The sequence below is a fragment of the Falco cherrug genome, chromosome Z (assembly GCF_023634085.1).
Source record: "Falco cherrug isolate bFalChe1 chromosome Z, bFalChe1.pri, whole genome shotgun sequence".
NCBI classification, from domain to species: domain Eukaryota; kingdom Metazoa; phylum Chordata; class Aves; order Falconiformes; family Falconidae; genus Falco; species Falco cherrug.
The window spans coordinates 56,431,777-56,459,734 of record NC_073720.1 but is presented as its reverse complement, the minus strand read 5'-3'; the positions used below and the strand labels follow the sequence as shown (position 1 = coordinate 56,459,734).

Here is a 27,958-nt window from a genome sequence, read left to right as displayed (position 1 = left end):
CTATTCTACCCTCAGATTTCATGACTGTGGGTGGGTGTGTAAAATATACTACAGGCATGACTGATGTTGGGCACTATGTAGGTGTTTGCCAAAGTGCAACAGAGCACTACACAGGTGATTTGTAATGAGAAGTAAATAAAAGGTTTCCTCTTCTCAGCCCTCCCCTCTTCTGAATATAAAAAGAGAAGATAAGAAGAGGTCCAACTCTCAAATTATTAAAAGCAGCAGACCAAAATGTGACTAGCTCCTGACATCTTCACACCACTCTCTAAACACTGCACAACACTGCCTTTCCCATCTTCAGAAGGGGCTTACATCTGAATTCTAATTTCAGGCTACCCTTCTGTGCAGAAAGCATGTTAGGACCTCTGCTGTTCATGTTAAGAACAAGTCCACGACTCCTAATGAAACTGGGGTGTTTTTTTACAGAGCTTTGACCTGTATGAAAAGAACAGAACTCCTGAGCTGCAGGTCCCCACCTTGCTCATCTCTCTGCATTTATGGGCTTGATAAAGCAAGAGGAAGCTGGTGCTTTACGTGAAAGTATAGATCTGGAAAACTGTGTCACAAGTTGGAATGGTTTGAATCCATTCAAATATCCCTTCAATCCAACCATTCCAACTTATGACACAGTTTACCAGATCTATAAAGTTGGAATGGTTTGAATTGAAGGGATAAAGAAAAATATCCTGAAAGGAAAAGAAAAAACAACTTTTAATTGCTTGTATCGATGTGTCTGAATTCTAATTGGTGGAAGACACCCGAAGATGTAATTGTGAGACCTTCTCCATTCTTCAGTTGAGGCTGAATTCCACATGTGCAGCGTACACAGAACAAAACCGCAACACAGCCCTCCTATCCCAGATCAGGATGCACAAATGAAGCACCATAGGCCAAGCTACCACCTTGGCTGCTTAATGTCTTTCCTGTGGCAGGGGCCACAGGTGGGCCTAAAGATGTTCCTATGCCTACTTCAGCATCCATTCAATGCCTCCTCATCCATTCAGGGCCTCTGCATCCGTTCAGGGCCTCCAGCCTTATCTAAGGCCAGACCAAATCAGCACTGGGATGAGGACTCAAGAGTCAGGTGAGACTATCACAGATGGACAGAAAAAACTTGGGAAAACCTACTATAGTTGTTGTTTACCTTTGGGCAGATGAAGAGAGATAAAATGAGAAATACTAACTCGTCACAACCATGGCAGCCCAGAAGATGACAAATCCTTCTGCCAGTATGCAGGTTGAGCAGCGTGACTCACACAGGCATCATCTCTGTATTTGATTCACTGTAGCCCTTACCCAGGAACACACCTGGGAAAGGACCTGACAACAAAATACACAATATCCTGCTTGCTTAGCATCAGCCCTAGTGAGCCCCTGGGCTTGGTGCCCTTTGACAGGGGCCACCGGGCGCAGTCTCAGACCCCCTACCCTGCTGGGGGGAAGGGGGACACACAGGTACCGGCCCCCCGGGGCTGCAGGCGTCCCGGCCGGAGGGCAGAGAGAGTCTCCCGAGCCTCGGGCCGGCCAGGCAAGGCACCGCGCCCGGGCCCCCTCACGGCGGCAGCCCCGCGCTCCCGCTCCTTCACGGGCGCAGAGGCCGCGGCGGGTCCCCCCCCCGCTGCAGCGGCGGCCCAGCAGGGCCTGGCACGCCCCGCCGCGTCCCTTCTACCGCCGGGCGAGGAAGAAGAGGCCGTACCGACACTCTCCCGCTCCCCGGAGGTGGTTGCGCCTCCGGCCCCTCCCGGGGATTACCGACAGACAGCAGCGAGCCCCGGCCCGGGCTCCCCGCCCCCCGTTCCGGCCAGGGCGGGGCGCGCCGCGCAGCCACCGCCCACCGGCACCTGGCCCGGCCCCGCCGCCGCTGCCTGTGCCGGGCGCGGGCGGTGGGCGGGCCCCGGCGGCCAGGCCTGGTGCAGCGCATCCCCCGCCTCCCCGGTACGTGCTGAGGTCAGGCCGCGCCGCGCCGCCAGCGCGGGGGAGCTGCCGCTGCGCTCGCGAGAGCGCCGGAGCCGCGGGGGAGGGCGCGGAGCTACGGCGAGCGCCGGTCTCGGGCCGGGATCCGTCCCGTCCCGCTGGCAGGTCGGGAGCCCGAGCGAGGCCCCTCCAGTCGCGGGCTGCGGAGGGGCGGCGTGTGCGCGGGGGTGCCAGCCCGCCCCGCCGCCCTGCTTCTCCATGTGGGCGGCGGCGGCCGGCGCGGCTGAGCTGCGGGGCGCCGTGGGCAGCGCTCGGCGCTGAGGGGCCGCGGCCGGGAGAGACGATGGCCAAATGGCTGAACAAGTACTTCAGCCTCGGCAACAACAAGACCAAGAGTCCCCCGCAGCCGCCGCGGCCCGACTACCGAGAGAAACGCAACGGTGCTGGCGGCGCGCCCCGCCCTGACGGGCCGCCTCACCTCCACCTTCGCCACCACACCTCGCCCAGCTTCCCGCGGCGACGCCTGCGCGACGAGGCCAGCGACCTGCTCCGCGCCTACCGCGCCCAGAAAGACCGGGACTTCGAGGACCCCTACAGCGGGCCCGGCTCGTCCCTGTGCAGGCTGCGTGCCATGTGCCGCCCGGACTACGCCGTGCCCGAGGAGCTGGGCGAGGCGGCCCCCAAGGCTTTCTCCTCGGCGTCGTGCCGCGCCGCGCCCCCCGCCCCCTGCGCGGCCGGCTCCCCGCACCTCTTCCGCAGCCACAGCGAGCGCCGCCCGGCCACGCCGCCCGACGTGAAGTACGTCTCGCCCAAGCACCGGCTCATCAAGGTTGAGGGCGTCGGTGGCAGCGATGGCAAGAAGCTCAACAAGGGCTCTGAGCAGCTGGCAACCTCTGTCCCCGCTGCTGTGAAAGATAAAGTAAGTGTTGTTCTCCCGCCCCCATAGACTAGGTAGTAGGGCAGGGGCGATGTCAGCCCCTGGAAGGGGTTTTGGTGAGGGGACTAGCTCCCCTTGGAATGCACCTGGAGCCACCGCTGCTCTCCACTCTTCTTCACTGGGTGGCCTGACCCTTTTTTATATCTCAGGGCAGGCAGGGCATATGCAAGGCTGGCACATGAAGTGGTGGTGCCCTGTCCTCTGGGCTTTCAAATTCACCTCCTGTTGGGTGACGGGGCAGGTTTGCAGGCGTGCCTAGCTCTGCTCTGGGGCATGGTGCACTGACAACATCATGACTGGTGTCAAGGCTTTTGGGCTGGCATCCTGCTGCAGAACAGAATGAGGGTCTTTGAGGGGGTCCTTGGGGAACCCTAGAGTTGCTTGAGAAGCCCGGTGCTTGCAACCCAAAGTTGCAGCCTCAGCCCCATTGCATGTGGTCTGGAGCACTCATGTATATAAAATTAAAAACAAAAACCAACCAACCAAACAAAAAAACCCACACACACAAAAAACCCCACAACAAACCTAATGCCATCCCAAAGGAGACAATTTGTCATGCATTCAGTAATAACTTCTTTTTGCCACCTAGTTCAGTGTCAAAGGTGAAGTAGTTCGAAGTCCTGTGTTAGAACGGCATCACAACTTCCATAACTGTGTTTTCAGCTGGCAGGTACTTGAAGCAAACTCTGTAGCTACTGGCTCAGTTGCAAATGTTTGCCTCTCTCTAACTGGTCATTCTACGCAGATATTAACAAAATAGTGTAGACACAGCACTGGAAAGTGCTGGGGTCAGCAACTTGGGTTACAGCTGGGAAGCTTTGCAGAGAGAAGCAGCATTAATTATTTTGTAAGCACAGCACATATCCACCTGCCTCTGTTGGTCCTGTGAGTATAGTTTAGGTTTTTCATATATTGGAAATTAGTATTTTTCCACTTTGTATATTGGCATTTATAACTTCAGTGTAAAGTCACATCCCAGGAATTCTTAGTATGTACTGAATGTTATCAGTTTAAATGATGTGTATGTACATGTTTAAATATGTAACATGATTGCATTGAGCAGTGACACATTTCCATGACAACTTGATAAATTATATCCTGTCTAGGTGGAATTCCAAATAAATCAGCTTGTGATGGTGATGATACAAGATTAAAAGTCTAGAATTTATTACAGTGTCTGTCATTTTAGGTGTCGTTCCTGACTGGAAACAACTTCTTTTGTGGAAGTGATTGATTAGAATCTCACTATGTTACAGTATATTCAGTGTTCTTTCAATTGCTTGTGTTGATACCATGTATCTGCTCTTAGGCAAATACTTTCCTCACCTTCACACTTCAGAGAAAGTAATTGCTTGGGGCAAAATGCTTCCAAATGCAGCTGCTATTCTTTTCCCTTTTTTTGTTGTGTTTTTTGTTGTTTTTTTTTTTTAACATTGTCTTTCAATTTTCAACCGACTGAAGCCATTTTTTAAGTAGAAACTAAATCTGTTGCTAGGTAACCTGCTACCTTGTGTTGTCATAAATCTGTGTGCTGCTCCCAAGGCCTTGTTGCAGGTTCTAAAATTGTTTTGAATGAGCAGCCTACAACTTTTTTTTAGAAGGTACAGAACACTCATGTCATAGTCACATTCTTTCTGGTTTTGAGCAAGCACTATATGTGACAATCAGGAAATCTTAACATGTCTGCAACATAAAGTTATCTCTGCACCTCAAAAGGTAAGTGTGCCTGCCCTCACCTACAACAGAGTTTGATTTTGAGGAGCTACATAGCTTGTCTTTTGTTCAATTGTGTTATTTCTTCTCAGAAATGCAATTTATCTCTTATTTCACAGCCCTGAAAGGTAAAGCCTGACAGGTGAACATGGTAAGCAGTGGTCGTAGTGGGCAGGCAGGGAACTTCTCCTCTCCTGTCATTATTCACTGAGGAGAAAAAATGAGGAATTTGGTTAACTCTGTGTGTCTAGTTTAGTGGCAAATAAACAAGTGGAAATAACCTTCTGTAAGAAGGATATAGTAGAGGGGATGGTATCAAAAAACAGAGATCTGACATTCAGAATTGTTGATCGGAATGCTAAAAACATTGGAGTCGGGGGGCAGACAGAATCTGTGAGTAGCATAGCTTAAGCTAGCAAGTACCTCAGGAATGAAAAAAGATTTAGTTTGCTGTATAGGTCTGTCATTGTACAAGAACGTTAGTGTTTAATGATCCAATAGTGTTGGCTAAATGCTTGTGTTCCATTCCAGCACCTGTGGGTTTTTTCTTTTTCATATACCAAGATAGACTGCTGTTTTCCTTTGTGTTAACTGAGAAGTATGGTTTTCCACAAATTCAATGAGCAATTTTATAAACTTTGTGATCAGTCATCAGTAAAGAGTTGGCTGAAGAGGTCAGTTGTGTGTTAAGCTTGAAAGACTTACTAGAATGGAAAAAAGGTGTTTGTTTGGTGTGGTTACTTTTAAAGGACAAGTGGCAAAATATGAATAACAACAGACTGATTAGTCAAAATTCTCAGGGAAAAAAAAAATGGCAGACTAGCTGATGCAGAGAGTAAAGGAGATGGAGATTAAAAGCAATGGCAGGCATGATTGTATTCTGCAAGATTCCAGGCATAGACTGTAAAAGTAACCACAAGATGTAATGTACCTGGGTTTCAGGAAGCTTTGATGTCTGAAGGTAGAAGTACCACCTAAAGCTGAAGCAGACAAACCCAAATTGCCATGTACCCTCAATAGTGAGGTGACTAACCTCTACAATGGAGAGAGTCATCATTGTCAGATGTCTTTGAATTCAAATTGGTGGGTGGATTTTTTTATTTAAGTAGTACAATCAGGCAGGTTTTAGGGCTTTAACAGTGATACTTATCTTCAAAAAGGGAGAGTTGGCTGTGTTTTAATTCATGGCAGAAGCACCTCAGTACCTCTAGTATGGAGGATAAGAGGTTACTGGCTTCCACCTTTAGTGCTTGCCTGTGGGATGTTAACTGCTTAGCTCTCCTGTGGCAGACGAATGAGTGTAGGCAAGCCAGAACAACATAAGAAATTACTGGCTTCCATTTTTAATGCTGGCCTGGGAGATGTTAACTTCTTAGCTCTCCTGTGGTGAATGAGTGTAGGCAAACTGGAACAACATGTGGCTGTATGCCAGAGCAACCTGGCAGCTACTGTACTTGTGTGAGAATAAATGTGAGATTTGGCTTAACATCAACACAACTGACAAACCACTTGGTGAACTGGGGATCTGAAAGAATGAGTTGAAGTCTTTCTGAGTGACTTCTATCTCGCATTGTGTAATATGTGTAAATCCATGAAAGCAATAATAGCTGAGGGGAAAATGGCTGTGTGAAAAGATACGTTGCACATTTTCTCACCTATTACAGTTTTTTGAACCTAAACAGTTCTCTGCCTGGCCCTGAAGCTGAAGAACCTGGAATGCTATTCCAAGATCAGCTGCAGCATATACTCCATTGCAGAAAGTTTTTAGGATTTAGAAGCTGGGATTGTAGCATACTTGTCCTTTAAAATATGATAATTTCATAATAAGCAGCATTTTGAACTCCCTTTGTGCAGTGGAGGCAGAACTGTGCAGCAGTTCTGGATGTTGAATGCCAAAGACACTGCAAGTTGCTAGATCCATTTCCACAGGACAGGACATAATCTGATGCTGTAGAAGGTAGCTCAGTTCTGTATATGCAGAGCTGATCCAGTGCAAAAGCATGTAAACTTTGTGTGGCAGTGGCAATCAGGCAGGAAATTGTTCAGGGCAGTGTAGTTGCTGACTTGATTTACAAAGGACTGAAAACAATATCTATGTGTGAATTCTGCACTTATATAAGGAAAAAAAATATCCTTGTTTCCATGGGATCCACCACAGAAGCGTGTGGTACAGAAATCTGGCTGCTAGCTAAGCACGAAGATTAAAGCTGTTTGCCTTGCAAGCTTTCCCCCCCATTATGTAAGAAACAAGTACCTTTCTGACATTGCAATAGACTGGAAATGCTGTTTGAACTTCTAAGGTCTTGCATAAAAGTGCTTAGGCTCTATGCAACATTGTAAGTATCTGTATACAGTTAAAATCTTTTAGCAAGGGCTACACAGCTGGGCATCTCTGAACTGGCGGAAGGGTGCACCTGTTTCTCTCCTCTCTTCAGCTTTCTGGTGCAGAAAGAGGAGCCATGTGGCCCTACTGCCATTCAGCAGGTTGGTGCTTAATCTTTGATAATCAGATGGGCTGCAGGGATGCCTGTGGAAGGATGTCACTGCATGCAGTAGTCTTCCAGGTCCTAGCATTAGCATGCCCATTAAAAGCTTGCTTTGTGCATTTCTTAGTTGAATTACCTGTTACTTCTTTTGCTTAAGTTCACCACTTAATTTTTCTGTTGATTGCTATAAGGATATATCCTCATATATGCATAGAAGGATATCTATACTCAAAAAAGCCAGATGTGGGAGAAATTGGAAGTATTCCATTGCTTTTACATGTCTTTACTTATTCAGTAGTGATGAGTTTGACCTGATTCCAGTCGCTGACAACTTCATGGAGACAGAAGAAAAAGCTGCATAAGCTGCATGCTGTAGATGCAATTCACGCTCTTGCAATATCGGTAGATTGCTATTTCGCATATGAAGACCATGGAGCTTTCCTTGTAAAAGTGAAATTTGCATCTGTAAACAGATTAGCTTACCAGAAGTATTAGAGGAACAAATAAAGCAGTAGTGAGATATGTCCCTATGATTACACTTTTTTTTTGTCACTGTGTTTTTATGTTCAGCCAGCAATACTAATTAAAGCCTTCAGTCTGATAAAGCTAATGAATGGAGGAGACAAGGCCGAGGTTTATTGTTTTAACTGAAAAGGTAGTAACAACCTGCATATGGCTAAATGTTAGATAAAGCTCAATTGGATAGTGAAAGAAAAAAAATCAACCTAAAAATGAATGCAGTGTTGGAGTTTGCATGGGTGGCAAAAGAAGGCAGGTGAAAAGAGTCAAAATACCAACAGCAGATGTATTGCCTTGCAGGTGCTGACTTCAAATACAAGTGAAAACTGCATGGTGGATACAACGTATTGCCTGTAGGAGGATTTTTGTAAATTATTGAGCTGAGTCCAGACCAGTCTATTAGTGCAGCACTTGGATGTGTTCCATCTTTATGGGAACTGTAATATCTGTGAATGGAATCCAAATGCCCACTTAATCACATCCTCTGGTCTACACATCTGTCTGATCTCAAACTGATGCTTTAGTCTACCAGTTTTATTTAAGTAAATTTAGGTTTTCTTGTTACATATATTGAAATTATTTATGAAATTCTGAAATTTACATTATATATATGTATATATACATACGTAATATATACATTTATATAATAATATATACAAACATATTAAAAATATGATAAAAATATAAAATATACTTTAAAAGTTATGTTGCTGAGAAAGAGGTTGTGGGCCTTCGTTCTTTGGAGACTTTCAAAACTTGTGTGGGCCAGACATTGAACCACCTGGTCTAGCTTTCGTATCACACGTGCTTTGAGTAAAAGAGTGGTTTAATTGCCCTCAGTGATCTCACAGAATCTAAGTCTTAATGTTATTCTGTTGCTCAAAAACTGCCTTGGAGCCTGAGCGTTGCCAACAGACTTGGGTTAGTGTCGAGAATTTCGGCAAGGACAGTAGTGCAGGATCTAAGACACAGCTCAGACAATCTGGAGTGCTTTTCCTAGTTCTGCAGATGAACCTGTGCAGTTAAGTGCATGTGGTGTTAGTCTGACAATAGTCTCTCAAGCATACAAGCATACCATCTGAAAAAGCATGAAGAAATGAATAGGGCTTTGTTCAGATCAAGTGCATGTGTGTACAGTTGGGTGTGGCTGGGTGAGTCCATGGGAGAGAGTGATATTCTGAGGATACTAAAGCAGGGCTGAATATCGATGTGGATCAGCAAGAAGGAATGAATTGTGCTTTCTTCTGTAGATTGTCTGCTGAATTTTCACATGGGTGTGCGCAAGAGCTGGATTACTTAAGATGATATGTGAATACAGAAGTACTGAGACACCAAACATAACTAAAACAACATTAAACAATTATTTTTCAACACCATTATGGGCCACCATAAATCCAACTTCCTTACTACTGCGTTATAGTACAGATTATGTCTGCATCCTTTCCTTCGAAACTGTTCAGATAAGGAAAGAAGTCTGTATTACAGAGTTTTTTACACACCCAACTTAAAGTAAACTTGCAAGCAAACTATTAGCATTAGGACTGTGCTAATGTAATGTATATACGGAAGTGATACACTCTATAGACAGAATAAAGTTATGCAGTTTATTGTGATTTAAAGGGTATTTTAACTCTAAGTGAGATATTAGGCACAGTAAGAACGTAAATTGGAACTTCTGTAAATGGCTTTTAACCTGATTAATGAAGAGAATGGACCTAGAAAGGGAGAAGGTGAATCTGTGTTTTTATTTTTAACCATCAAGTTCACTAGTAAACTTATGGTTTGCAATCTTATCTTGCGGTAGCCAGTTTGCCATTATATTTGCTTGGATTACTGAAGAAATGCTTATTCTGTATTTTTTTTATAAGCTTCTTTGCTCCCCAAGCTCACGGACACTGTTTGGTATGGAAGAGATACTTGTGTCTCTGAGCACTTTTGTGTATATCCTTGCCTACCAGTGGCTGGTTATAGCATCTGATTTTCAGACATTCCTGCAGAGTGCTGCTCTGTGGCAAGGAGTATGGTTTGACTTTTCATTCCTTTGCTGCCTGATGTTAATGTGATTGTATCTTTGACTAACAGTATGCTAGGCACTGTGGTGGAGAAAGTAATATGAAAGACACCTGGCAGTTGGAACAGCATATGGTGAAATCTGATGATAGATAGGAAAGGGACTGTGGTGGAGATCTTCCTGGATATGTCATTGTTTCTGTAAATGGTAATGTAAAACAGTCCATTGACAAGGAAACAGACATAAGGTGTGGTTTTGAAGTAGTTTTGCATTGTGTGTGAAGTGAAAAAATGGTTTTACAAAACATAATCTGCTAATGGCAGTGCATAGGATAGAAAATTTTTTTTGTTGGACTTTTTCTTTTTTTTAACCTGGTTTTCTGAAGGAAAAAATACCTATTAACTGCTATGTCCTTCCTTCCATAAATCTTGGATATATTGGCAGGTGCTGGAAGGTGTACTTTCAAATATAATATAGTTGAGTGGATGGGTCAGGGAAGGGCCCTTTCCTTACTGAGAGGAAAGCAGGTTGAGCTCTGTTTTTAAACTTTCAGCAGCACTGTCTGGGTGACCTGCATTGCCCTATGTGAAGTAGGGACACACCTGGAATAGCTGGGAACTGCAATTACTGCATGGGGTATCAAGGACATAGAGGAGAGAAATGGAGAGCCAAGAATTGTTTATATATGGGCTTGTTAGCAGTGGGGTCTGTCACTGTGGGTGTGTGGACTGGTAGAAACTGCAAAGAGCAATTTACCTTCTCTGAAAACCAAGCCTTGTGTATGGGGGAGTAGCTCTTGAAACCCTGTTATAAAACACTGGCTTTTTTATTATTTTGCCCCAACACTGCTACCAGTCCACATCTGTGTCAGAAATTTAGGAGCTCCCTTTCCCAATTTGTGCTTCAGTTACATTTTTAGACAAGGAATGTGTTCCTCTCTGGAAATCAAAGCTATGAATGAGGACTATGATTTCTCCCAGGGGCAGAGCTGATGCAGGTCTTTCCAACACTCAGATTTAGGAGTAGAAGGCTTTATACACAGCTCCACCTATAGAGTTAGTCCTCTAGAATCATGACCTAAATTATGGCTCATTAGCAGGATATTAAAAATCCTTCTTTTACTCTTCCTGATCCCTCTGCTGATCCTCTTGGGAATTAAGACATGTACAGATCACTGTATTTGCAGGTTTTCCAAGGCTGTGAACTCAATTTTGAAAAAACAGTAGTACTGAGGTTGTGGGGATGATTACCCAAGAAGTTTTTTGATTCAGTGCTTCATAGAAGAAAGCATAAGTGCAAATCTTTATTCATTTAGAACACAAATTCAGACCAACTCCGCAGTCCTTCTGAACGCAGGCTGAGCTTTGTCTAGGCTTCATAATCGTAGACCTGTCTGATGCTTAGTGTTTGAGCATTAAATGAAAATACTATTTTTAATGAAATATCTGCCTAGGGCATGTTTGTGTTGTGACACCTGGAAATCACTCATGGACAAGGAGAGGAATTTGGTATTTGTCAAAAGTTGTAAAAAATCAAAACAAAACAAAAACACTTGTTATAGAGTGACTTCTACTGTAGCTAGTGACTGGTATTTTGTGACTATAAATTCTCAGAAAGCATAAGGAATTTTCACTATATTGTGTTAATCTGTTCACCTTGGTGTTCTCTGACACAAATTCAGTTTCTAAGTGCTAGTCTTCTGTGTCTCTGCTGACAGTCACATGTTCTTATCATGGACTTAATTGCTGGGCCCAAAAGCCAACAGAGGAATATACAGTCTGCTTGTTTTTTTCTAACTTAAGTATGTATTATTAATATATTTATAATATATAATAGTTAATAACAAATCTCCCCCTAAAGAAGTCTTGCATAATAAGTCTCCCAAAGGTTTGGCTAGCAGGAGAGGCCTTTTGGTTTTTTTGCTTCATATTAGTTATAGTTCCTCTTATGTTCTTCCAGAATAGTGTGTCCTTACTCACAATAGCCACTAAATCAGTCAGATAACAAATGGTTCTGTGCTGAAGTTGCTGTTTCAAGGATGGATCTTTTGTATTTCCTTTCATTTCAAAGAAGGGTTATCCCTAAAGACTCAGTTTATTTCAGTGTTGTAAGTTCTCATTATTTCTTTCTTGTTTGCTCTCTTTAAAATGTGTGTTTTAGTCAGTGATATCTGCAAAATTATGCATTTAGGTATATTCTTTGTTTTCTTCATATGGCTGCATATGCAAAACATGTTTTTGCATATGCAAATACATTTAAACTTGTATTTAATATCATTTAAGACCTACATATATTACTACATTTCTAAGACTGCAGAAGGACAAAGACTATGCATCAATAGTGAAGCTTGCACACTAGTTAATGTGTATTAGAAGAGTAAACCAGAATCTCAGCTTGTATTTAATTTTTGGAGGGGAGTGATCGTTGTTTTTTGATATTGTATCTGCTAACTGACATTTTAGCTAGAGCTATGGTTTTGAATTTGTCAACCTGGCTGGTAACTGAGCCATACTCCTTTTCTTTTGCTTTTAAACTTTAGCAGACAACCTGCTAGGGAGAACTGTGAGTGTTCCCTAAATCCTTCTTGATCTCTCTGATTGTGGAACCTCAAATAGAAGTTTTGCTTACATTTGATCAGTACACTTCTATTTATGTTTTGGAGTTTCTTTTACTTGAAGTTACTTATGCCTCAAGATACTATTATTTGATCTACATGACAGAAAATAGTATCATGTGCCTATTGGGTGCCATAGGATGGGCTTGTGTAGAACGGGATTCAGTATTTGTAGGAGCTCACAGTCCACTCTGATAATCTTGCATTCTGTTAAGAGATAAGCCACAGGTCTTTAACAATAGCTCTGACAAATGCAGGCAATTGAGACTTGACTTTGGAATCTGAATGGCTGTCTGAGGCCTTCTGGGGATTCCCTGATAGCTATGATTCATTTTGACAGGAAGAACAAAGTGAAAGGTGGCTGGATTTGGCAGAAAGGAGAGGCAAAGTAACTCTGTCCTGCTCCGAAGGTCAGACCCTGTGTGTAAATGCCCTTTCTAGCCTGCAGCTGCACAACCTCAGCACGTTGCCACTCCTCTGATTGTGTCTAAGGCAGACATGGCTGGTAGAGCATTAGATACAGTGTTGCCTGGTGAATTGAGACTTCAGGGGGGGATGCACTGGTAGACAATGGATGGCATCCATTCCCTTCTCCTTCCTGTCCTCTGTTTGTCAGTCACTAACATGAAAGACCAATTTGGAGGCCAGTTGAACAAGTTTAGCCATTTGTCTTGGGAAGTGTACTTAACCCAAGATGTGGGAGGGGCACTGCATGCAGGCCCTAACCTAGCATCTTCTGTGCTGGCCTTGGCCTCTGGGCCACAGAAGACAAAGGGTTGATAGAGACCAGTTTGCTGGACAGTGTCTGAAAGGTGGTTGCTGGGAGAAAAAACCACAACACAGACATGCCTGTCTGGCACCAAAGAGCCCTGCTAAACATGGAGGCGCTTTCATTACCACACAGAAGGCCTATTCCTGCATGCCCATGGGGGAGAGGTGACAGCATGGTACTCTTACATCAGATCTTTCCCACGTGTCATGGAGGTGACTAAGATCATGATCTAAAGAGCCCCACTGCACATGCAAGGGATGTATCTGGGATACTCATAGGCTTGTGAGTAGAACTTGCGTGTAACATTGGCAAGCTTATGCTTTGGGACGATGGCATGAGGGGGTGTGAGGACAATATATTCATACCTTCTGGCATGAAGCAAATCTTTTGTTTATTATGTGTGTACCATGACTAGAAAACTCCTGTACTCAGAACCTTGTAATTCATCAAAAGACTTTCTGTATTTTGTCTCACCTACTGCATATAGGCTTGGAAGATGACCTTGCCAATGTAAAAGTAATTTCTGGGGAGATAACACAAAGAGTTGCAGAGTAGAAATGCTTTTTCTGGCTGAGATCTCCAAGAACAGGAAAAATAATCTTCTATACTGGGATTGTGAAAAGAAGTTTAGACATTTACAGTAGGTATGCTGTAATAGAACTAACAGGCATACTCATTTGAGGTTTTTCAAGCCTTTTTGAATGAAGGCTTCTTTTTGAAGGCTTATTTTTGAAAGAAGTAGAAAACCTTGAGACTTCCTAGAAGTGAGGAACTTACAGCTGTTAGCAAGTATAGAAGAAATAAAATGTTGGCACTGGCCAGCCCCTATAGCTAGGCTGACAATCAATAAATTTTAATATATACGGAAACAGTAACAGTCACATGGGGAGCTGTAAAGCTTCTTTTAATAAGGAAATACAGGAAGTTGAATTAGACTTCTCTTTCTGCCTCCTTAGTGCTGAAAAGTAGGGTTGGGATTTGTTGGGGGGCCTTTGTTTGGGTTTTGTTGGTTTGTTTTGGCTGGGGTTTTTTGGGGGTGGCCATTTGGGGGAGCAGGTTTGGCCAATCTGACAAATTTGATAGGTGACCTGATTAAAAACATCGTTATGGCAAGCTGTATAGAGTCTCATAGTACTTGTGACACTATTACTTGTCTGAAGGGGAGGAATTTACACCCACTGTCCAAGCTAGGGGAGATTTTCACTTCAGGGAGTACTGTAGTGGATGTGTTTCCAGCCTCAGTATGACCTGTTACAGATTTACAGATAGCAAAATGTAATAATAGTAATAATACAGTAATGAATTAATGTGGGGTTTGGCCATTTTAGATTATTTTTTTAAATTTCCATGTTAGCAAGCAGCTTTTACTTTGTTAGACCTCTGAATAACAAGTTAGTTGCTTTAGTCTTTCTGTTCATGTTCAGTACAGTAAGGTCTTGAATATGTTACTATCATGATTAAAGCTAACCAGTATTAATTTTTGTCATTTAACAGCTTTTTGTATGTATCAATTTCCTCATAGTGTATTTTTTGCGAATAAAGAAGAAAAATCTAATAACTGTTACTGCTGTTTTATGGTTTAGTATGGTTACACTAAGAATTGGCACATGTTATTTGTCAACGTTTGTAATAGGAGAGCAGCACAGAGCCCATACTACCATCCAGCAGCTTTTGACAGGATTTCATCAGAAGGCTAAATGGATGGCATGTCAACTATAGCACTTCTGGAGATAAACTTGTCTTTTGACTAGGAGAAATTACTGCTGAATAAGTGGTTGCAGTTTAAGTGGGTGCAGCTGCTGTCACTTGCCTTGCTGCTTGTGCATATGTCATGAGTGAGGGGACTTCTTTTCCATTGGATTAACTGGTTTTTGCAATAATATGGCAGTAAGTTCAGATACTAAGTGAAAGAAAAAATTGTTTTTTCCTCCCTCTTATTATTCATGTCATTCTGGTGGTTTCCGGTCAAACAGAAAATTTTGATTGCTTCAAACTTTGAGTGGAGGAAAACATGATAAATGTATATGATAAATTTATAATTGAAACATCAATCTCAGATACTTTGGTATCCCACCTGTTAACCTGTGACTATAAGACGGCTAAATCTTGCTCTGACACGTCTGTGTTTTCGGTGATAACAAATATATGTTCTAAGATGTCCTTTCTTAGGGATGTGCTTATGACTGTTGCAAGCTTATGCCAAGGAATGTGGTGGTGGCTTTCTGGTTAACTAGTTTGTTTTGTTTTGGGTTTTTTTTGGTAAGCAAAATACAAATCTGTATAAAATTCAGTGTGGTAGTGTTGCAGGGCCTGAGCAGTGACTCTGAAGTGTGTTAGATGTTTTATACTCTAATCTTAAAGATCTCTGCCTTTTTCTAATACAGTGTTACTCCATGGCATTTGTGCAGGTGTTTAATCTGGAAATGAAAGAATCATAGAATGGTTTGAATTTAAAGGACCTTAAAGATCATCTGTTTCCAACCCCCTGCCATGGGCAGGAACAGCTTCCACTAGACCAGGTTGCTCAAAGCCACACGCAGCCTGGCCTCCAACACTCCCAGAGATGGGGCACCCACAACTTCACCGGGCAACCTGTGTCTCAACACCCTCACAGTAAAGAATTTCTCCCTAATATCTAATCTAAATCTACCCTCTTTCAGTGCAAAGCCATTACCCTTTGTCCTATTGTTATATGCCCTTGTAAAAGTCCCTCTCCAGCTTTCTTGTGGACCTCCTTTAGGCACTGGGGGTACTGCTACAAGGTCTCCCTGGAGCCTTCCCTTCTCCAGGCTGAACAACTCCTGTCTTCATAGGAGAGGTGCTGCAGCCCTCTGATCACCTCTGTGGCCCTCCTCTGGACTTGCTCCAATGGGTCCGTGTCCTTCTCATGTTGGGGCCTCCAGAGCTGAACGCAGTACTCCAGGTGGGGTCTTAGGAGAGCCGAGTAGAGGGGACAGAATCACCTCCTTCAACCTGCTGGTCATACTTGGTTTTATATAGCCCAGGATATGGCTGGCTTCTGGGCTGCAAGCATTTGTTGTTGCACCATGCTGAGCTTTTCTCCACCAGCGCCCCCGAGCCTTTCTTCCCAGGGCTGCTTTCAATCCATTCTCCACCCCGCCTGTACTGATACCGGGGGTTACCCCGATACAGGTGCAGGACCTTGCACTTGGCCTTGTTGAGGAACTTTGTGGGGTTTGCATGGGCTCGCCTCTCAAGCCTATCAACATCCCTCTGGATGATGTCCCTTCCCTCCAGTGTGTCAACTGCACCACTCAGCTTGGTGTTGTCAGCAAACTTGCTGACGGTGCACTCAATCCCACTGTCCATGTCATTGACAAAGACATTGAACAGCACAAGTCCCAGTATGGACCCCTGAGGAATGCCGCTCATCCTTGTGTGTCCTGTTTTTTGCTCTGTCTGGTGGGGTATTCTGACAGCAGGCGACAGAAGCAGGTGCAGATGCAGTCTAATAGCTGACAACATATTCCTGGCTATTTGTTGAAAAGATTGAAGCTGTTGGAATAGCAGTCTGCTGTCAGTGGTAGTGGTGCTGGTCTTAAAAATGTAAATAACTGGTGAGACAGAGTCTTGATTGAAAAATCTCCCTTAAAGGGAATAGGCCTTCAGGGCAGAACCCTTTAGGCTTGCCCTGCTTTGAGTGAGGGGTTGGACAGGGTGATCTCCTGTGGTCCTTTCCCCCCTGATTTATTTTATTTTCCTGTGGGGATTCTGCTGCTGGTGCCTGCCTCTTCTTTCTCTACTTCAGGTTCTTTTGCCTGTCCTACATCACATCTGTGCTCTGCAGTAATTATCCTGTGAGGACTTTTTCGTTTGCCCTGGTCCCCTTGTCAGCTTCTAGAAACCAGGATTAACTCTACCCCTCCAATAACAGGGAGAAATTATTCCTGTTATTTTAATGAGCTGATTAAAAAGCCTATATAAGCAGCAGGGTTTACACAGCATAGAATGATTTTGCCAGGATCCAGGAAATGTGGTAACGTAGGGTAAGAAGAGACGTTTTATAACTTTCAGGTATTTCTGATCTCATGATGGATGAAGGAAACTTGTTCTTCTGACATAATTTCTTTTTGCTGCCTTTTGTCTTGGTTCACAAAATACAGGGCAAATATAATCTCTCTTCAAGAGAAAGAATGGCACAAATGGGTCAAGGAACTAAGTTTAAACAAGAAACTTGTTTTGTTTCTTGTTTCTTTTCAGCTCGGAACTAAAATTGCAAAGCTGCTTATTGGTGCAGTGAAAAGAGTAGCCTTTGAGTATTTCTTTGAAAAAAATATAATACTTTCAGTTGTGGCTGATACACCTAAAAAGCAGAGGCACTGAAGTAAGTGTAAGTGAAAGTGTGCTTTTTTTTGCTGAATATTAGCAAACTTCTCTGATAAGAATTGCAATGGATTGCATGTGCTGACTGATTGGATCTTTCTAATTTGTCCATCCCAATTATTGCATATCTTGTGCTAGTCAGAAATCTTTTCACTTAGAGTTTGCCTTTTTGAGGTTTCTGGTATGATCGGGAGCACACTTCTGTTTCAGCAACATTTACTAACTGGTTTGTGGCAATTGTGTATTTGTCCTCTGAACTCAAACTGCACTGTGAAGATGGCATAGGATGCAGCTGTGTGAAACTGTTTTGGGTATTTTTTAGCTGATAAGTTGTTACTACCTTCTGGTTTGCACAACAGACTAGAAATTCTAGTAACAGTTACTTTCCTGTCTTTCAGGTATTAATAGCTGATGACTACTCAGATCCATTTGATGCCAAAAGTGAATTGAACAGAATGGGAAAAGGGGAGAACACTGGCTATATGGAACCATATGAAGCTCAGAGAATAATGACTGGTAAGAAAAGACAGGTACACATGTGAGCTTTCATTGCATAGCAGTTCACATGGATATTACAGCAGCTATGAAAGAAAAATGTCCTTTGGCATGCAAAACCATGTTTCTGAAGATGCTTAGGTAGTCAACAGTAAATGCTGTGGAGAATTTTCATGTGCCTGCACATGCCTTGATATCTAAAAATGCTGCTCTGGACCTCACTATTGAATATAGATTGTATGGTCATGTGGGTGAAAATGTGAGCAGTGGGTGTTGGAGTGTGTATTGCTCAGCTTGGCAATGTCAAGGCTGTCGTCTACGTAAGTAGAATGGATGGCCAAAGCATGACATCGTGTTAGTTCACTGAACAACAGTTGATCAATTTACTTATGGCTTTTTTACCTCAATCAGATTCAGACTTCTTGGTCTTCCCTCTGTTGGAGAAGGGCTGCAAAGCTACATCTTTGTGTAGCTTCCTTCCTTCCTTTCTTCCTTCCTCATTTCTTACGGTTTTTGTACCAATGGTCAAAATGAGATACTTCAGGATGTCCATGAGCCTTTAACTGCTATTCTTGGTAGTGTCTGTCATTTTCTGTCATGCAGGGAGGTGGTTAACAGTGGCATTGTTGTAGGAGTTTGGACTGTTTGAAACCCTTGTCCTGACACTATGCGACTGTATTGTCCATGTCGTTTCATCATATTATCTGCTTTCATTTACTACTTGTTGGCTGTGCAGTCTGTAAACTTTCCTGGGGCATGGGGCCATATGTTTTTAATTCATGATGGTTTGACTCAGTCAACACACATCTTTGTGCAGATCAGCTGTGTATTTCTTGGATTTGTACAGCAGGTCCTCTTTTTCTCATTATGAGATAAAAGTCACTCTTGTGCCCAGTTAAGCTGATTGTATGCTTTCCTTTTCTATTGGCAGCTCCTGTTTTGGGCCCTCAGGAAAGATTAATCAGTGGGGGAAGATGAGGCTGTTGGATGCAAAGATCCTTTTTTCATGCAAGTGTTCCTATTTTTCTTTTCTTAAATAGCATTTCTGAAGAGAGACACAGGAAATGACATGTAGACTACATTGTTTGGAAGTTTTCAGTATCTTGTAGGGGGGGCTGGAAGCTTTTATTTCTCATTGGTGTAAATCTATTCCTTCTAGTTGAGTAATTTCTCAGAAAAACAAATTAGTCCCAGTATGTTCTTACTCTTTATACATCAGTGATGAGAGTTTCTAGTTTTAACTATTAAGTTAACAGTGCTTTGATTTCTTTCTGTGTTTAGAACAGTAGCTTATTCTATGTCCTTTTCCAGATTAGCCATAATAAATGAGATCATTTAGTGTTCAATATGGGATGGCTTAGCTAAAGTAAGAGACAGTGAATTTGTGTACCCTTGCAACTGCAAGACACCCTTTTGACAAACTGGTGTTTGGTGCAGCTGATAAGCTGTTATAACAACATACAGAGCAGACATAAAGCAAATATGAGGAGCTTTCAAAGATGCTAAAGGCACTTTTGGAAATGAGGTTTAATTGGGTGTAACGATATAGCAATTTTTCTGACTATGCATTTGATTGAGCCAATAGAATATGTTTGATAACTCCCTGAAGATATTTATTGTTTTGAGATGGGGATATTTGGTTTCCAGTCATCTTATCCTGATGCCGGTAGAAACTGAGAAGGTCTTCCCATAACCTTCAGTGAGGTCAGATTATATTCCACTATGTTCAAGCATGTGGTTTTATGTTTGAGTTTTTTATTGCACAAATGTTGCTTTTGCATTTTAATTGGCAGATGAAAATCCAAAGGCATCTTTTTGGAGAGTTTTTAAAGATTCAGTTTATGTCACCCAAGTGACATATTTCTATTATGTACCTAATACTATTTAGAAGACTTTTAGACTGCAGATTTGTTGGCCTCAAAATGTTTACTGCTTTGTTTGTTTGTTTTAGCTGTGCTGTTTGATGAACAGAATCACAGAATGGTCAGGGTTAGAAGAGACCTCTAGAGATCATCTAGTCCAACACCCACCTAAAGCAGGTTCACCAAGAACAGGTTGCACAGAGTCAAGTCCACGCAGGTTTTGAATGTCTCCAGAGAAGGAGACTTTACAACCCCTCTGGGCAGCTTGTTCCAATGCTCTGTCACCCTTGAGGTAAAGAAGTCCATGCTCGTATTTAGAAGGAACTTTCTGTGTTGCATTTTGTGCCCGTTGCCCCTTGTCCTGTCGCTGGGCACCACTGAAAAGATCCTGGCCCCATCCTCTTGACAATCACCCTTAAGATATATGTAGATATTGATAAGATCCCCTCTTGATCTTCTCCAGGCTAAACAGGCCCAGCTCTCTCACCCTTTTCTCATTAGGGAGATGCTTCAGTCCCCTCGTCATCTTCACAGCCCTCTGCTGGACCCTCCCCAGTAGTTCCCTGTCTCTCTTGAACTGGGGAGCCCAGAGCTGGACACAGCACTCCAGATGTGGCCTCACCAGGGCAGAGTAGAGGGGGAAAATAACCTCTGTTGACCTGCTGCCCACACTGTAATGCACTCCAGGATCCCATTGGCCTTCCTGACCACAAGGGCACACTGCTGGCCCATGGGCAGCTTGCTGTCCACCAGGACTCGCAGGTCCTTCTCTGCAGAGCTGCCTTCCAGGTCAGCCCCCAGCCTGTACTGGTGCATGGGGTTTTTCCTCTTTAGGTGCAGGACCTTACACTTGCCTTTATTGAACTTCATTAGGTTCCACCCTGGCCTGTCCAGGTCTCACTGAATGGCAGTGCAGACTTCTGGCACATCAGCCACTCCTAGTTTTGTATCATCAGCAAACTTGTTGAGGGTACACTCTGTCCCTTCATCCAGTTCATTGATGAGTAAGTTGAACAAGACTGGACCGAGTACTGACCCCTGAGGAATACCACCAGCTACAGGCCTCCAACTAGATTCTACATTGTCGATCACAACCCTCTGAGCTCTGCTATTCAGTCAGTTCTCAACCCACCTCACTCTCTGCTCATCTAGTCCACAGTTCCTGAGTTTATGTATGAGGATGTTACGGGAGACTGTGTCAAAAAGAATGTTATATGGCTATCTGTTTAGTCTAACTAATCTGGTGAAGTTCTCCTGACTGTATTTAGCACAGGTTAATCAGAGAGAGGGGGAATCTGCATAGTCCAGCAGAATGCACTTCAGGAGAGACAGAAAACAAACAGCTTTTTATTATTTACTCCTTGTTTACCCTAACTCTTGATCAACTGTGGAAACCAGGTGGAAAGTGGAAGGGTTAGTTTGAAATAGGAGTCTAAACTTTCTGTTCTTGCTGCATGCTCCTTGACATAGTAGAAGATGAGGCAAAAGCAAATGTCCATGTAATATAATTTGAGAAGGTAAGCATACACCTGAATAGAAATTTATGATACCTGAAATAACTAATACATTCATCCAAAACTTACTATTCCTCCCTGAAAGCTCTGTGGGCTCACAGTTGTGATGCAGTTGGTTCTCAGCTGATGTTTAATTAAAAAAACAACCAAACAAAAAACCTTGAAGCTGATGATTTCAATAAATTATTGACTAGTCTGTCTGATTCCATGCTGTCTGTAGTTAGAATTGGGTTTAATCAGGCTTGGAAGTTTCTCCTGCTGATAGTGTCTCCAAAAAATACTGTCTTCCCAGATTTGTGGTTATGTTGAGTGAAGGAAAACAACATTTATGCCAATGTTTGGAAAGGCTTTTTGAGGAAAGGCTTCAGCTGAGGCTAGGGTAGAGCATGTTGAGAAGAAATGCATGTTTATAAATTGTCATCCCCTGACAGCCAAACATATCTGCTGACCTGTGCTCCTATTCATAAGTGTCTCTCCTGGATTCAGGAAATCCATGGCAGAGGTTCAGAGAAAATCCCTGGGAATACAGTTTCTGGTGTGCTGTAACTCACAGCTTGGCTGGCTGTAACTCACAGCCACAGGAACAGTGTTGCATATTTGCCTCATCCCCAACTTGTTTGGGGGTTGAATGTCCTAGTGCATGTTTGGTGTAAGAAGGAATTTCTCTGTGATCTTAGTATCTGATACACTGTATCCTGGACTGCACATGGAGTGAGATCCTGGCCTGGCTGCTGTTGTGCTTGCAGGCATGCATGAAAACAAGTAGAGATGGCTAAGAAGGTGCTGATTTCTAAGGGTCCTGAGAAGCAGGTGGACCAGAGAGAAAGAAGTAATCGGCTAAGAAGATATTGTCATGGCTCATACTGCCTGGATAACTATATACTAGCATGAAATAAATGAGGAAGGACTGGAGGCAAAGAGAGGAGTAAAGAAGAAACAATGCAAGATAACATTATTGTGGCTGGGGTTCTTGTAAAGCTGCAACCCCATGTGCTTAGTTACATCTGGGCTGTCTAGGAGCTGAAAGGACTCTGTTCTTTCTTGGAACAGCAGTATAAATCGCATCGCTCCCTTGCAAGGGCTAGATTGTATATCCAAATGTGTTGTAAATATGGTGTTTCCACTACTTTCTTATTCAAGCTTCCAATTCTTATTTTTCCCCATGTGTCAGTCCCTAGCTGCTGAGTAACATGCGGCCTGTCACAGGAACAGACCTGTGCTGCCTTACCAAGCCTGTAACCAAGCATCATTGCTTGGATCAGGTGTAGGAGGTACTTCGTGCTTGAGGGAGTTTCCCAAAGGACCAGTGGCTGGAGATGCTGCATTTAAACAGAAGTGAATGGTTGAGATACTATCAGGCCACAGTGGTGGTGCCTCTAACATCCACGCTGTTCTGTCATCCATTCTTCTCAGGGAATGCTAGAGAAAAGGAAGTTAGGTACTCCCTGAGTACTTACTCCTAGCAGCCTGCACTGGATGCCAAATACTGGAGAGGGTTTTGTTTGTTTTCTGTGGTAATCCCTTACCTGAGAGGAGGAAATGTGCCCTCAGTACATGGATATGGCTATGCCAGGGAAAAATGTGATTTTATTTTTTTTTCCTTTTAAAATCCTCTCAATGTTGTAAGGCCCCATCCCAGCCATACCCTGTGACCTGGAAGGGATAGAGCCTTTCTATTTTCTCCTGACAACTGTGTGTGTTGACACAGCTCTTCCAGGTATCTCTGCCTTTCAGAAGGAATTAAGTCAAGTCCTCGCACTGCATGAAAAATTTACAATCAAACGCCAAATCAAGGCAGTCTATACCACAGCCATATGCATGCTGGATGTGTATCTAAAACTCAGCTTTGGAGGAGGATCCAATTTTTGGATCATCACTCAGAGGCCGCCAGCCAAGTTGTTGCACAAAGAACTGTATCCTTTTAAGGTATGATAAAGAATACTGGCTACAAGAATGAAATAACAGACTGCATCTGTTGCCTTTCTTAACTTGCTGCTTGGCTTTGAAAAGAGCCCCTTACTTCCAACTCATAATTTTTGGAGTACATGATACCTAGCATGATATATGCTATAATATAAAAATCAGCTTACTTGAACACAGTAAAATTAAGGTCAGGTCAAATTTCAAACTGGTTTGGAACCACATTATCAAAAATGGGGGTGGTGAGAGGGGAAGTAAAAAGCATTATCTGAAGGGCATGCTACTTTGTGGGATATGTGTTGGCAAAAACAATTCAGCCTTTTCCAGATCAGGAGTTGTATTTTCTGTGCTCTAGAATGAGTAGTGAAGGACAGTTGGGGCAGGCTAGGCCCTTGAGTTAGGACTATGGTTTGAAAGTAGAGGTAAGCATACAGTACATCAAAGTCTTAGAGTTCTCAAAGTTCCTTGAGGCCTAGAAGTGCCTCAGGTCTGTGTCCTGCCTGGAAGTTTGAATGTACACCATGCTTTTCCTTTGCTTTTTTAGGTATCACTTAACACTGTGCCAGGGACATCAGCCCCTGCATGGGGTTCTGGCCTCTGTGTCATGCATCTGTCTCAAGGATACGGTAGACAGGGGGAAGCCCTTCTTCTTGTATTTCAGAATTCTGTAGACCTCGAATGGGTAACATTTCTGAAAACAGTTACTTTCCCTGAGATGTAACATGCTGTGGTATTCCTCATGGAGCAAATGCTGTGTTGTGAACAGATTTCAGAAAGCTGTTATAGCACTATTGATAAAATACACACCATATCTCTCTTCCATTTGGCATAACTTTAGAAGCTGCCCAGGGTATTAAAAATGTCTCCTTCCAGACAGTCAAAGGCAGGTGTTTGAGGAAGCAGGAATTCAGTTGTGTTATTGATCCATTTCTCACAGGAGACTAGTCACACAGTTGTCCTGGAAACTGGCCATGTTAGCTTTTATAGGTGGGATGTGCTGACCCACAGTATCAAGGGAAATGCTCAGTGTACATGCAGTCAGTCCCAAATCAACATGGCAGCGTGCTGCCGGTACTACTTGAGGGCTGCAATATCCAAGTAAATTACTAGAGGGTTTCTGGCCATAAATGGAAAGCTGAATTCAAGTCTCCTGGATGTAGTTAAATCTGAAAAGAACATGTCCTTCCCCATACAAGCCTAGTCTGTGTGGGGCAGGCCGAACAGATGAGCTCATGTGCATGCTCCAGGCGTGGGTGACTGGTACAGAAGTTTCTGGGTGCTGGACCTAAGGAGCTGGAAATTATTTCTGGGGATGCTATAGAGAATTTGGATCATGGCATAGAGATACCTGTTGTCTTGCCTGTGGTGTTAAATGCGTTCATCAACCTGGGTGATGGCACAACTGCATTATCAGTAAAGGTGAACATAAACTAAGGGAAGTGCTTGTTGTGGCAGAGCTGAACCTTCATTCAGAGGGGCCTTAACAAATGCAAGTATTCTGCCAACAGGAGCTTTTTTGAGGTTAAATAAGGGCGATAATAGAGAGAATTCCAAAGAAAAATTCATAGCTTTGTTCACAGGCTTACAACATTAACATTCTCCTTCCTTTCTTCTTTTTTCATGTATTTATCATCCTGTCTCTATATACATCATCCTGGCAGTGAAGTAGAACAGCAGTGAGCAAGTTTAATTGCCTTACACCTAGGGGTTTGGTGCTTTACCTCCCCGTGGATGCGGAAAACTGAGCCTTCTCTCTAAATTCAGGCAGTGTGAGAAGAGCAAATACTTTCAAATGCCTTCAGTGTATGAAGGCATTTCTGCTTCTTCCTAGGGACTGCAGTAAGAGTCTGTGCTTGAATCAGAATGGGATCACCAATGTATGATAGGCAGCCTAGCAAAAGCAGTGCACCTGCCTTAGCTGGAGCTCCCCACGGACATGCTGGGAGCAGTAGCTCTGTCTTGCCGCAAGCTATCACAGAAATGCTGGGAGTGCGGGGAAAACAGCATTCCCATGAACCTGCACCTACTTGAAAAGGTCTTGACTGTCAGTTTCCCTTGTAACTGGAGAGGCCTTTTTTTGTTCAGACATGTAACTTAATCTGAATAGTCACTACAGCACATTGGTAGTGAGTCAGTTCTTGTAAAATCCTTTACCAGGGCCTCTGGCATGTTGCTTGTTGGTGCCGAGTTTACCACTGCAAATAGTGTAAAATGAGTAACGATAAAATTCCTTTGATAAATATTAGGCCACATAGATTATCACATATAACATGGGATCTTTAGGAAGAATGTTTCTGGCCTAGTGAAGTTCACTGAGCCTAGAAAGACAGTCTATGATCTTTAAACACTGTAGTGGCTTTGTTTAAAACTTGTTATCTGGTTGTATTTGAACATGGCAAACAGCTGTAGCCAACAGGGAAGAAACCGTGTGCCCACTAAGCTGGCATAGTTTTCAAAAGTCTTAAGCTTGTTCTCTTGTTCCCACATTTTTGTGTGCTCCAATTCTAGATTCCATTTGAGGATCTAACACTAGCTACCCATTTTCTAATCAGCTGAAAATGAAAATATCCATCATCAATCCAGCTTCTGTGGTACTGAGAACAAAAACTCTTATGTTCATTTTTCTGTTGCCATATAGCGAGAATAAGACTACATGCTGGTCATTCTAGCAGAACAAATTTTAAGGGTGGGGTTTCTTTTTCTTAAAAAAAAGTAGGGAAAAGTGCAAGGCACCTCTTCACTCTTGAAATTTGATGTGTCTGTGCTCTCATCATTTGCAATGTGGAAAAGCCACTAGGTGAGATCTGAAGAAGTTCAATAGCACACAGAAGTAAGCTTGTGACTGGTAACAAGATGGTTTTATTTATGTGTTGGGAGTTTTCTAAAGGGGGCTGCACTGGAAATCTTGGGGAGCTTTTCCTAGAGTTCAATAAGAAGGTGGTGTCTGATGTGTCCTTGGCATACCCATCATGTGGAGCACAGTGCTACTGTTACTGCATACGTTTATAGAGCTTGGCCCTCACCTGCTGCAAGCCTGATTGTAATGCAGAGTTCTGTGCAGCCCAGTAGAAGTATGAAGATACGTTCTGAACAGCTGTGCTCCTTTAAAATATGCTAGATGTAATGTTAGTTAGAAACCTCCTGGGCTGCAGTATCTGTTTCAAGTTGTTTCTTCATTAGAAATTTGGATTTCAATTAGCAATGATTTAAAGGAAAGAAGTGGTCTAAGGACAGTTATAGAAGAGGACAACTTCTTTTGCGTTAGGTCTGATGTGCATGGATTGAGGCGTGTTTGAAATAGTGCTGGATCTGCTTTAACACAAGTCCTTACCTTCTTTCTGAGCAAAGCAATGGATCTTACATGTGCTGCAAAACTATCACTTTAGATCCTTGTCCAGTTGCCTTGATGATCAGTACTCCTCTTTCTGTCTTCATGGAGCACTCCATCAGTGAGTGTGAGGAGATAAAGCCAGAATGTATAGAGTCTTATTTCTCATGTTGGGAGGGACTGGGTGTGCTGTGGTTGCTATATATGGATGTGTAACTGGGGATGGAAAACCAACTGTGCATAAAATAAGTAGCATTTGTCTACATTTAAATCTGTCTCCTCCTCTAAAGTAATTTAAGGCATTCTCTTTAATATTTATTACTATGGTGGTGCTTGCTGCTCTGGATGGTGCATGCCAGCTTACAAATACATGAAAATAAAAGACCTAACTCTTCTTCTCTACTCTGTACAGTACAGCTGGATAATTGTAAAATTAGCCTTTTCCTGAAAAAGTAACTATCCCCCGATCTTGTTCTGGAATAGGAGTTAGAAAGAAAAAGACCCCGTGTCTTGCCACTCAATGCATCAGTTGCATGCACAGATTTTTTCCCTTAGTTTCAGTATACAAACATACTGTCCAGAATGATTTTAAACCAAGAGGGAACTATCTTCTCCCCTCCACCCCCATTTCAACACCCTCATCTTTCTTGTATAGTTTGACGTAGTGTGGAAATTAACTGAACGGTGAATCTTCAATCACAAGCTTGAATATAAATTGAGGGGGTTTTCAGTTTCTTGAAATTTTTTCTCATTAAGACACAACTTATGCCCAAAATAAGGGGAACAAGATGTTCAGAACTTTGGAAAGGTAGGTCAGCATCATAATAGACTGACTAAGTGTGCATGTAGAAGGAACTTAACTTCATTCATGTGATTTACTTGCTCAGCATCAGATGAATCTGGCTATTTTCTTCCACAAAAAGCGAAGTGAAGGAGTGTGTGCTTGGATGATTGGGAAAGAAACCATTGAGCTCAAAGCACTATCAAAATTTTCTTTACAGTTTGGAAGACTCCCTGTGTCATGTTGATAAAGAAGCAATAGTTTCAAACCACTTTGATCAAGAGGATTACTTAGGCAAAGCCTATATGCTTTCCTAATACAAGCAACATCTGTCATGTCCGATGGTGCTTATTCCTTGGTCCTGTATGCAGTTTGAATGCAGTATCACCTTTGGCTTAGAAGATTGTATTGAAGTTTCTCAACATGTTGCTTCAGTTCTGTGTCTGTTTATCCTGCCACTTACTACAGTTCTTCCTTCTACCCCATCCCCCTCAGCCCCAGGCAAGTTTCAAGTTTTGGGGCTTCTTTTCTTAAGAACAGTAATCCTTTTAATATTGAATGTGAACTACCAGTCCTGCAAGACAGGGATACTACTGGTAGCAGTTTGAGGAGCACTGAGGTCTGTGTGGTCCAAGAGGATCTGTCATTTTAGAACTGTAGCAGTTGTCTCTTGAGAAATACAAAAAATGTGGCTCTAGAACAAGAAGAATTCAGTGAAGCCTGAATTCACTGGAAATCTTCAAAC

At 43.0% G+C, this 27,958-nt stretch overlaps 1 protein-coding gene across 2 annotated transcripts in view; it reads left to right on the top strand.

The window, feature by feature from the left end:
• The first annotated feature begins 1,936 nt into the window (after positions 1-1,936).
• SHB (SH2 domain containing adaptor protein B) overlaps positions 1,937-27,958 on the top strand; it is an 83,307-nt gene continuing 57,285 nt past the window's right edge. The window contains exons 1-2 of one of the 2 annotated variants that reach the window (XM_027816182.2): positions 1,937-2,836; positions 17,712-17,829. In XM_027816182.2, the coding sequence (XP_027671983.2) occupies positions 2,261-2,836; positions 17,712-17,829 (694 nt within the window). In that variant the 5' untranslated portion in view covers positions 1,937-2,260. The remainder of the gene's footprint in view (positions 2,837-17,711; positions 17,830-27,958) is intronic. The other variant, XM_055699428.1, reaches the window with a different exon arrangement.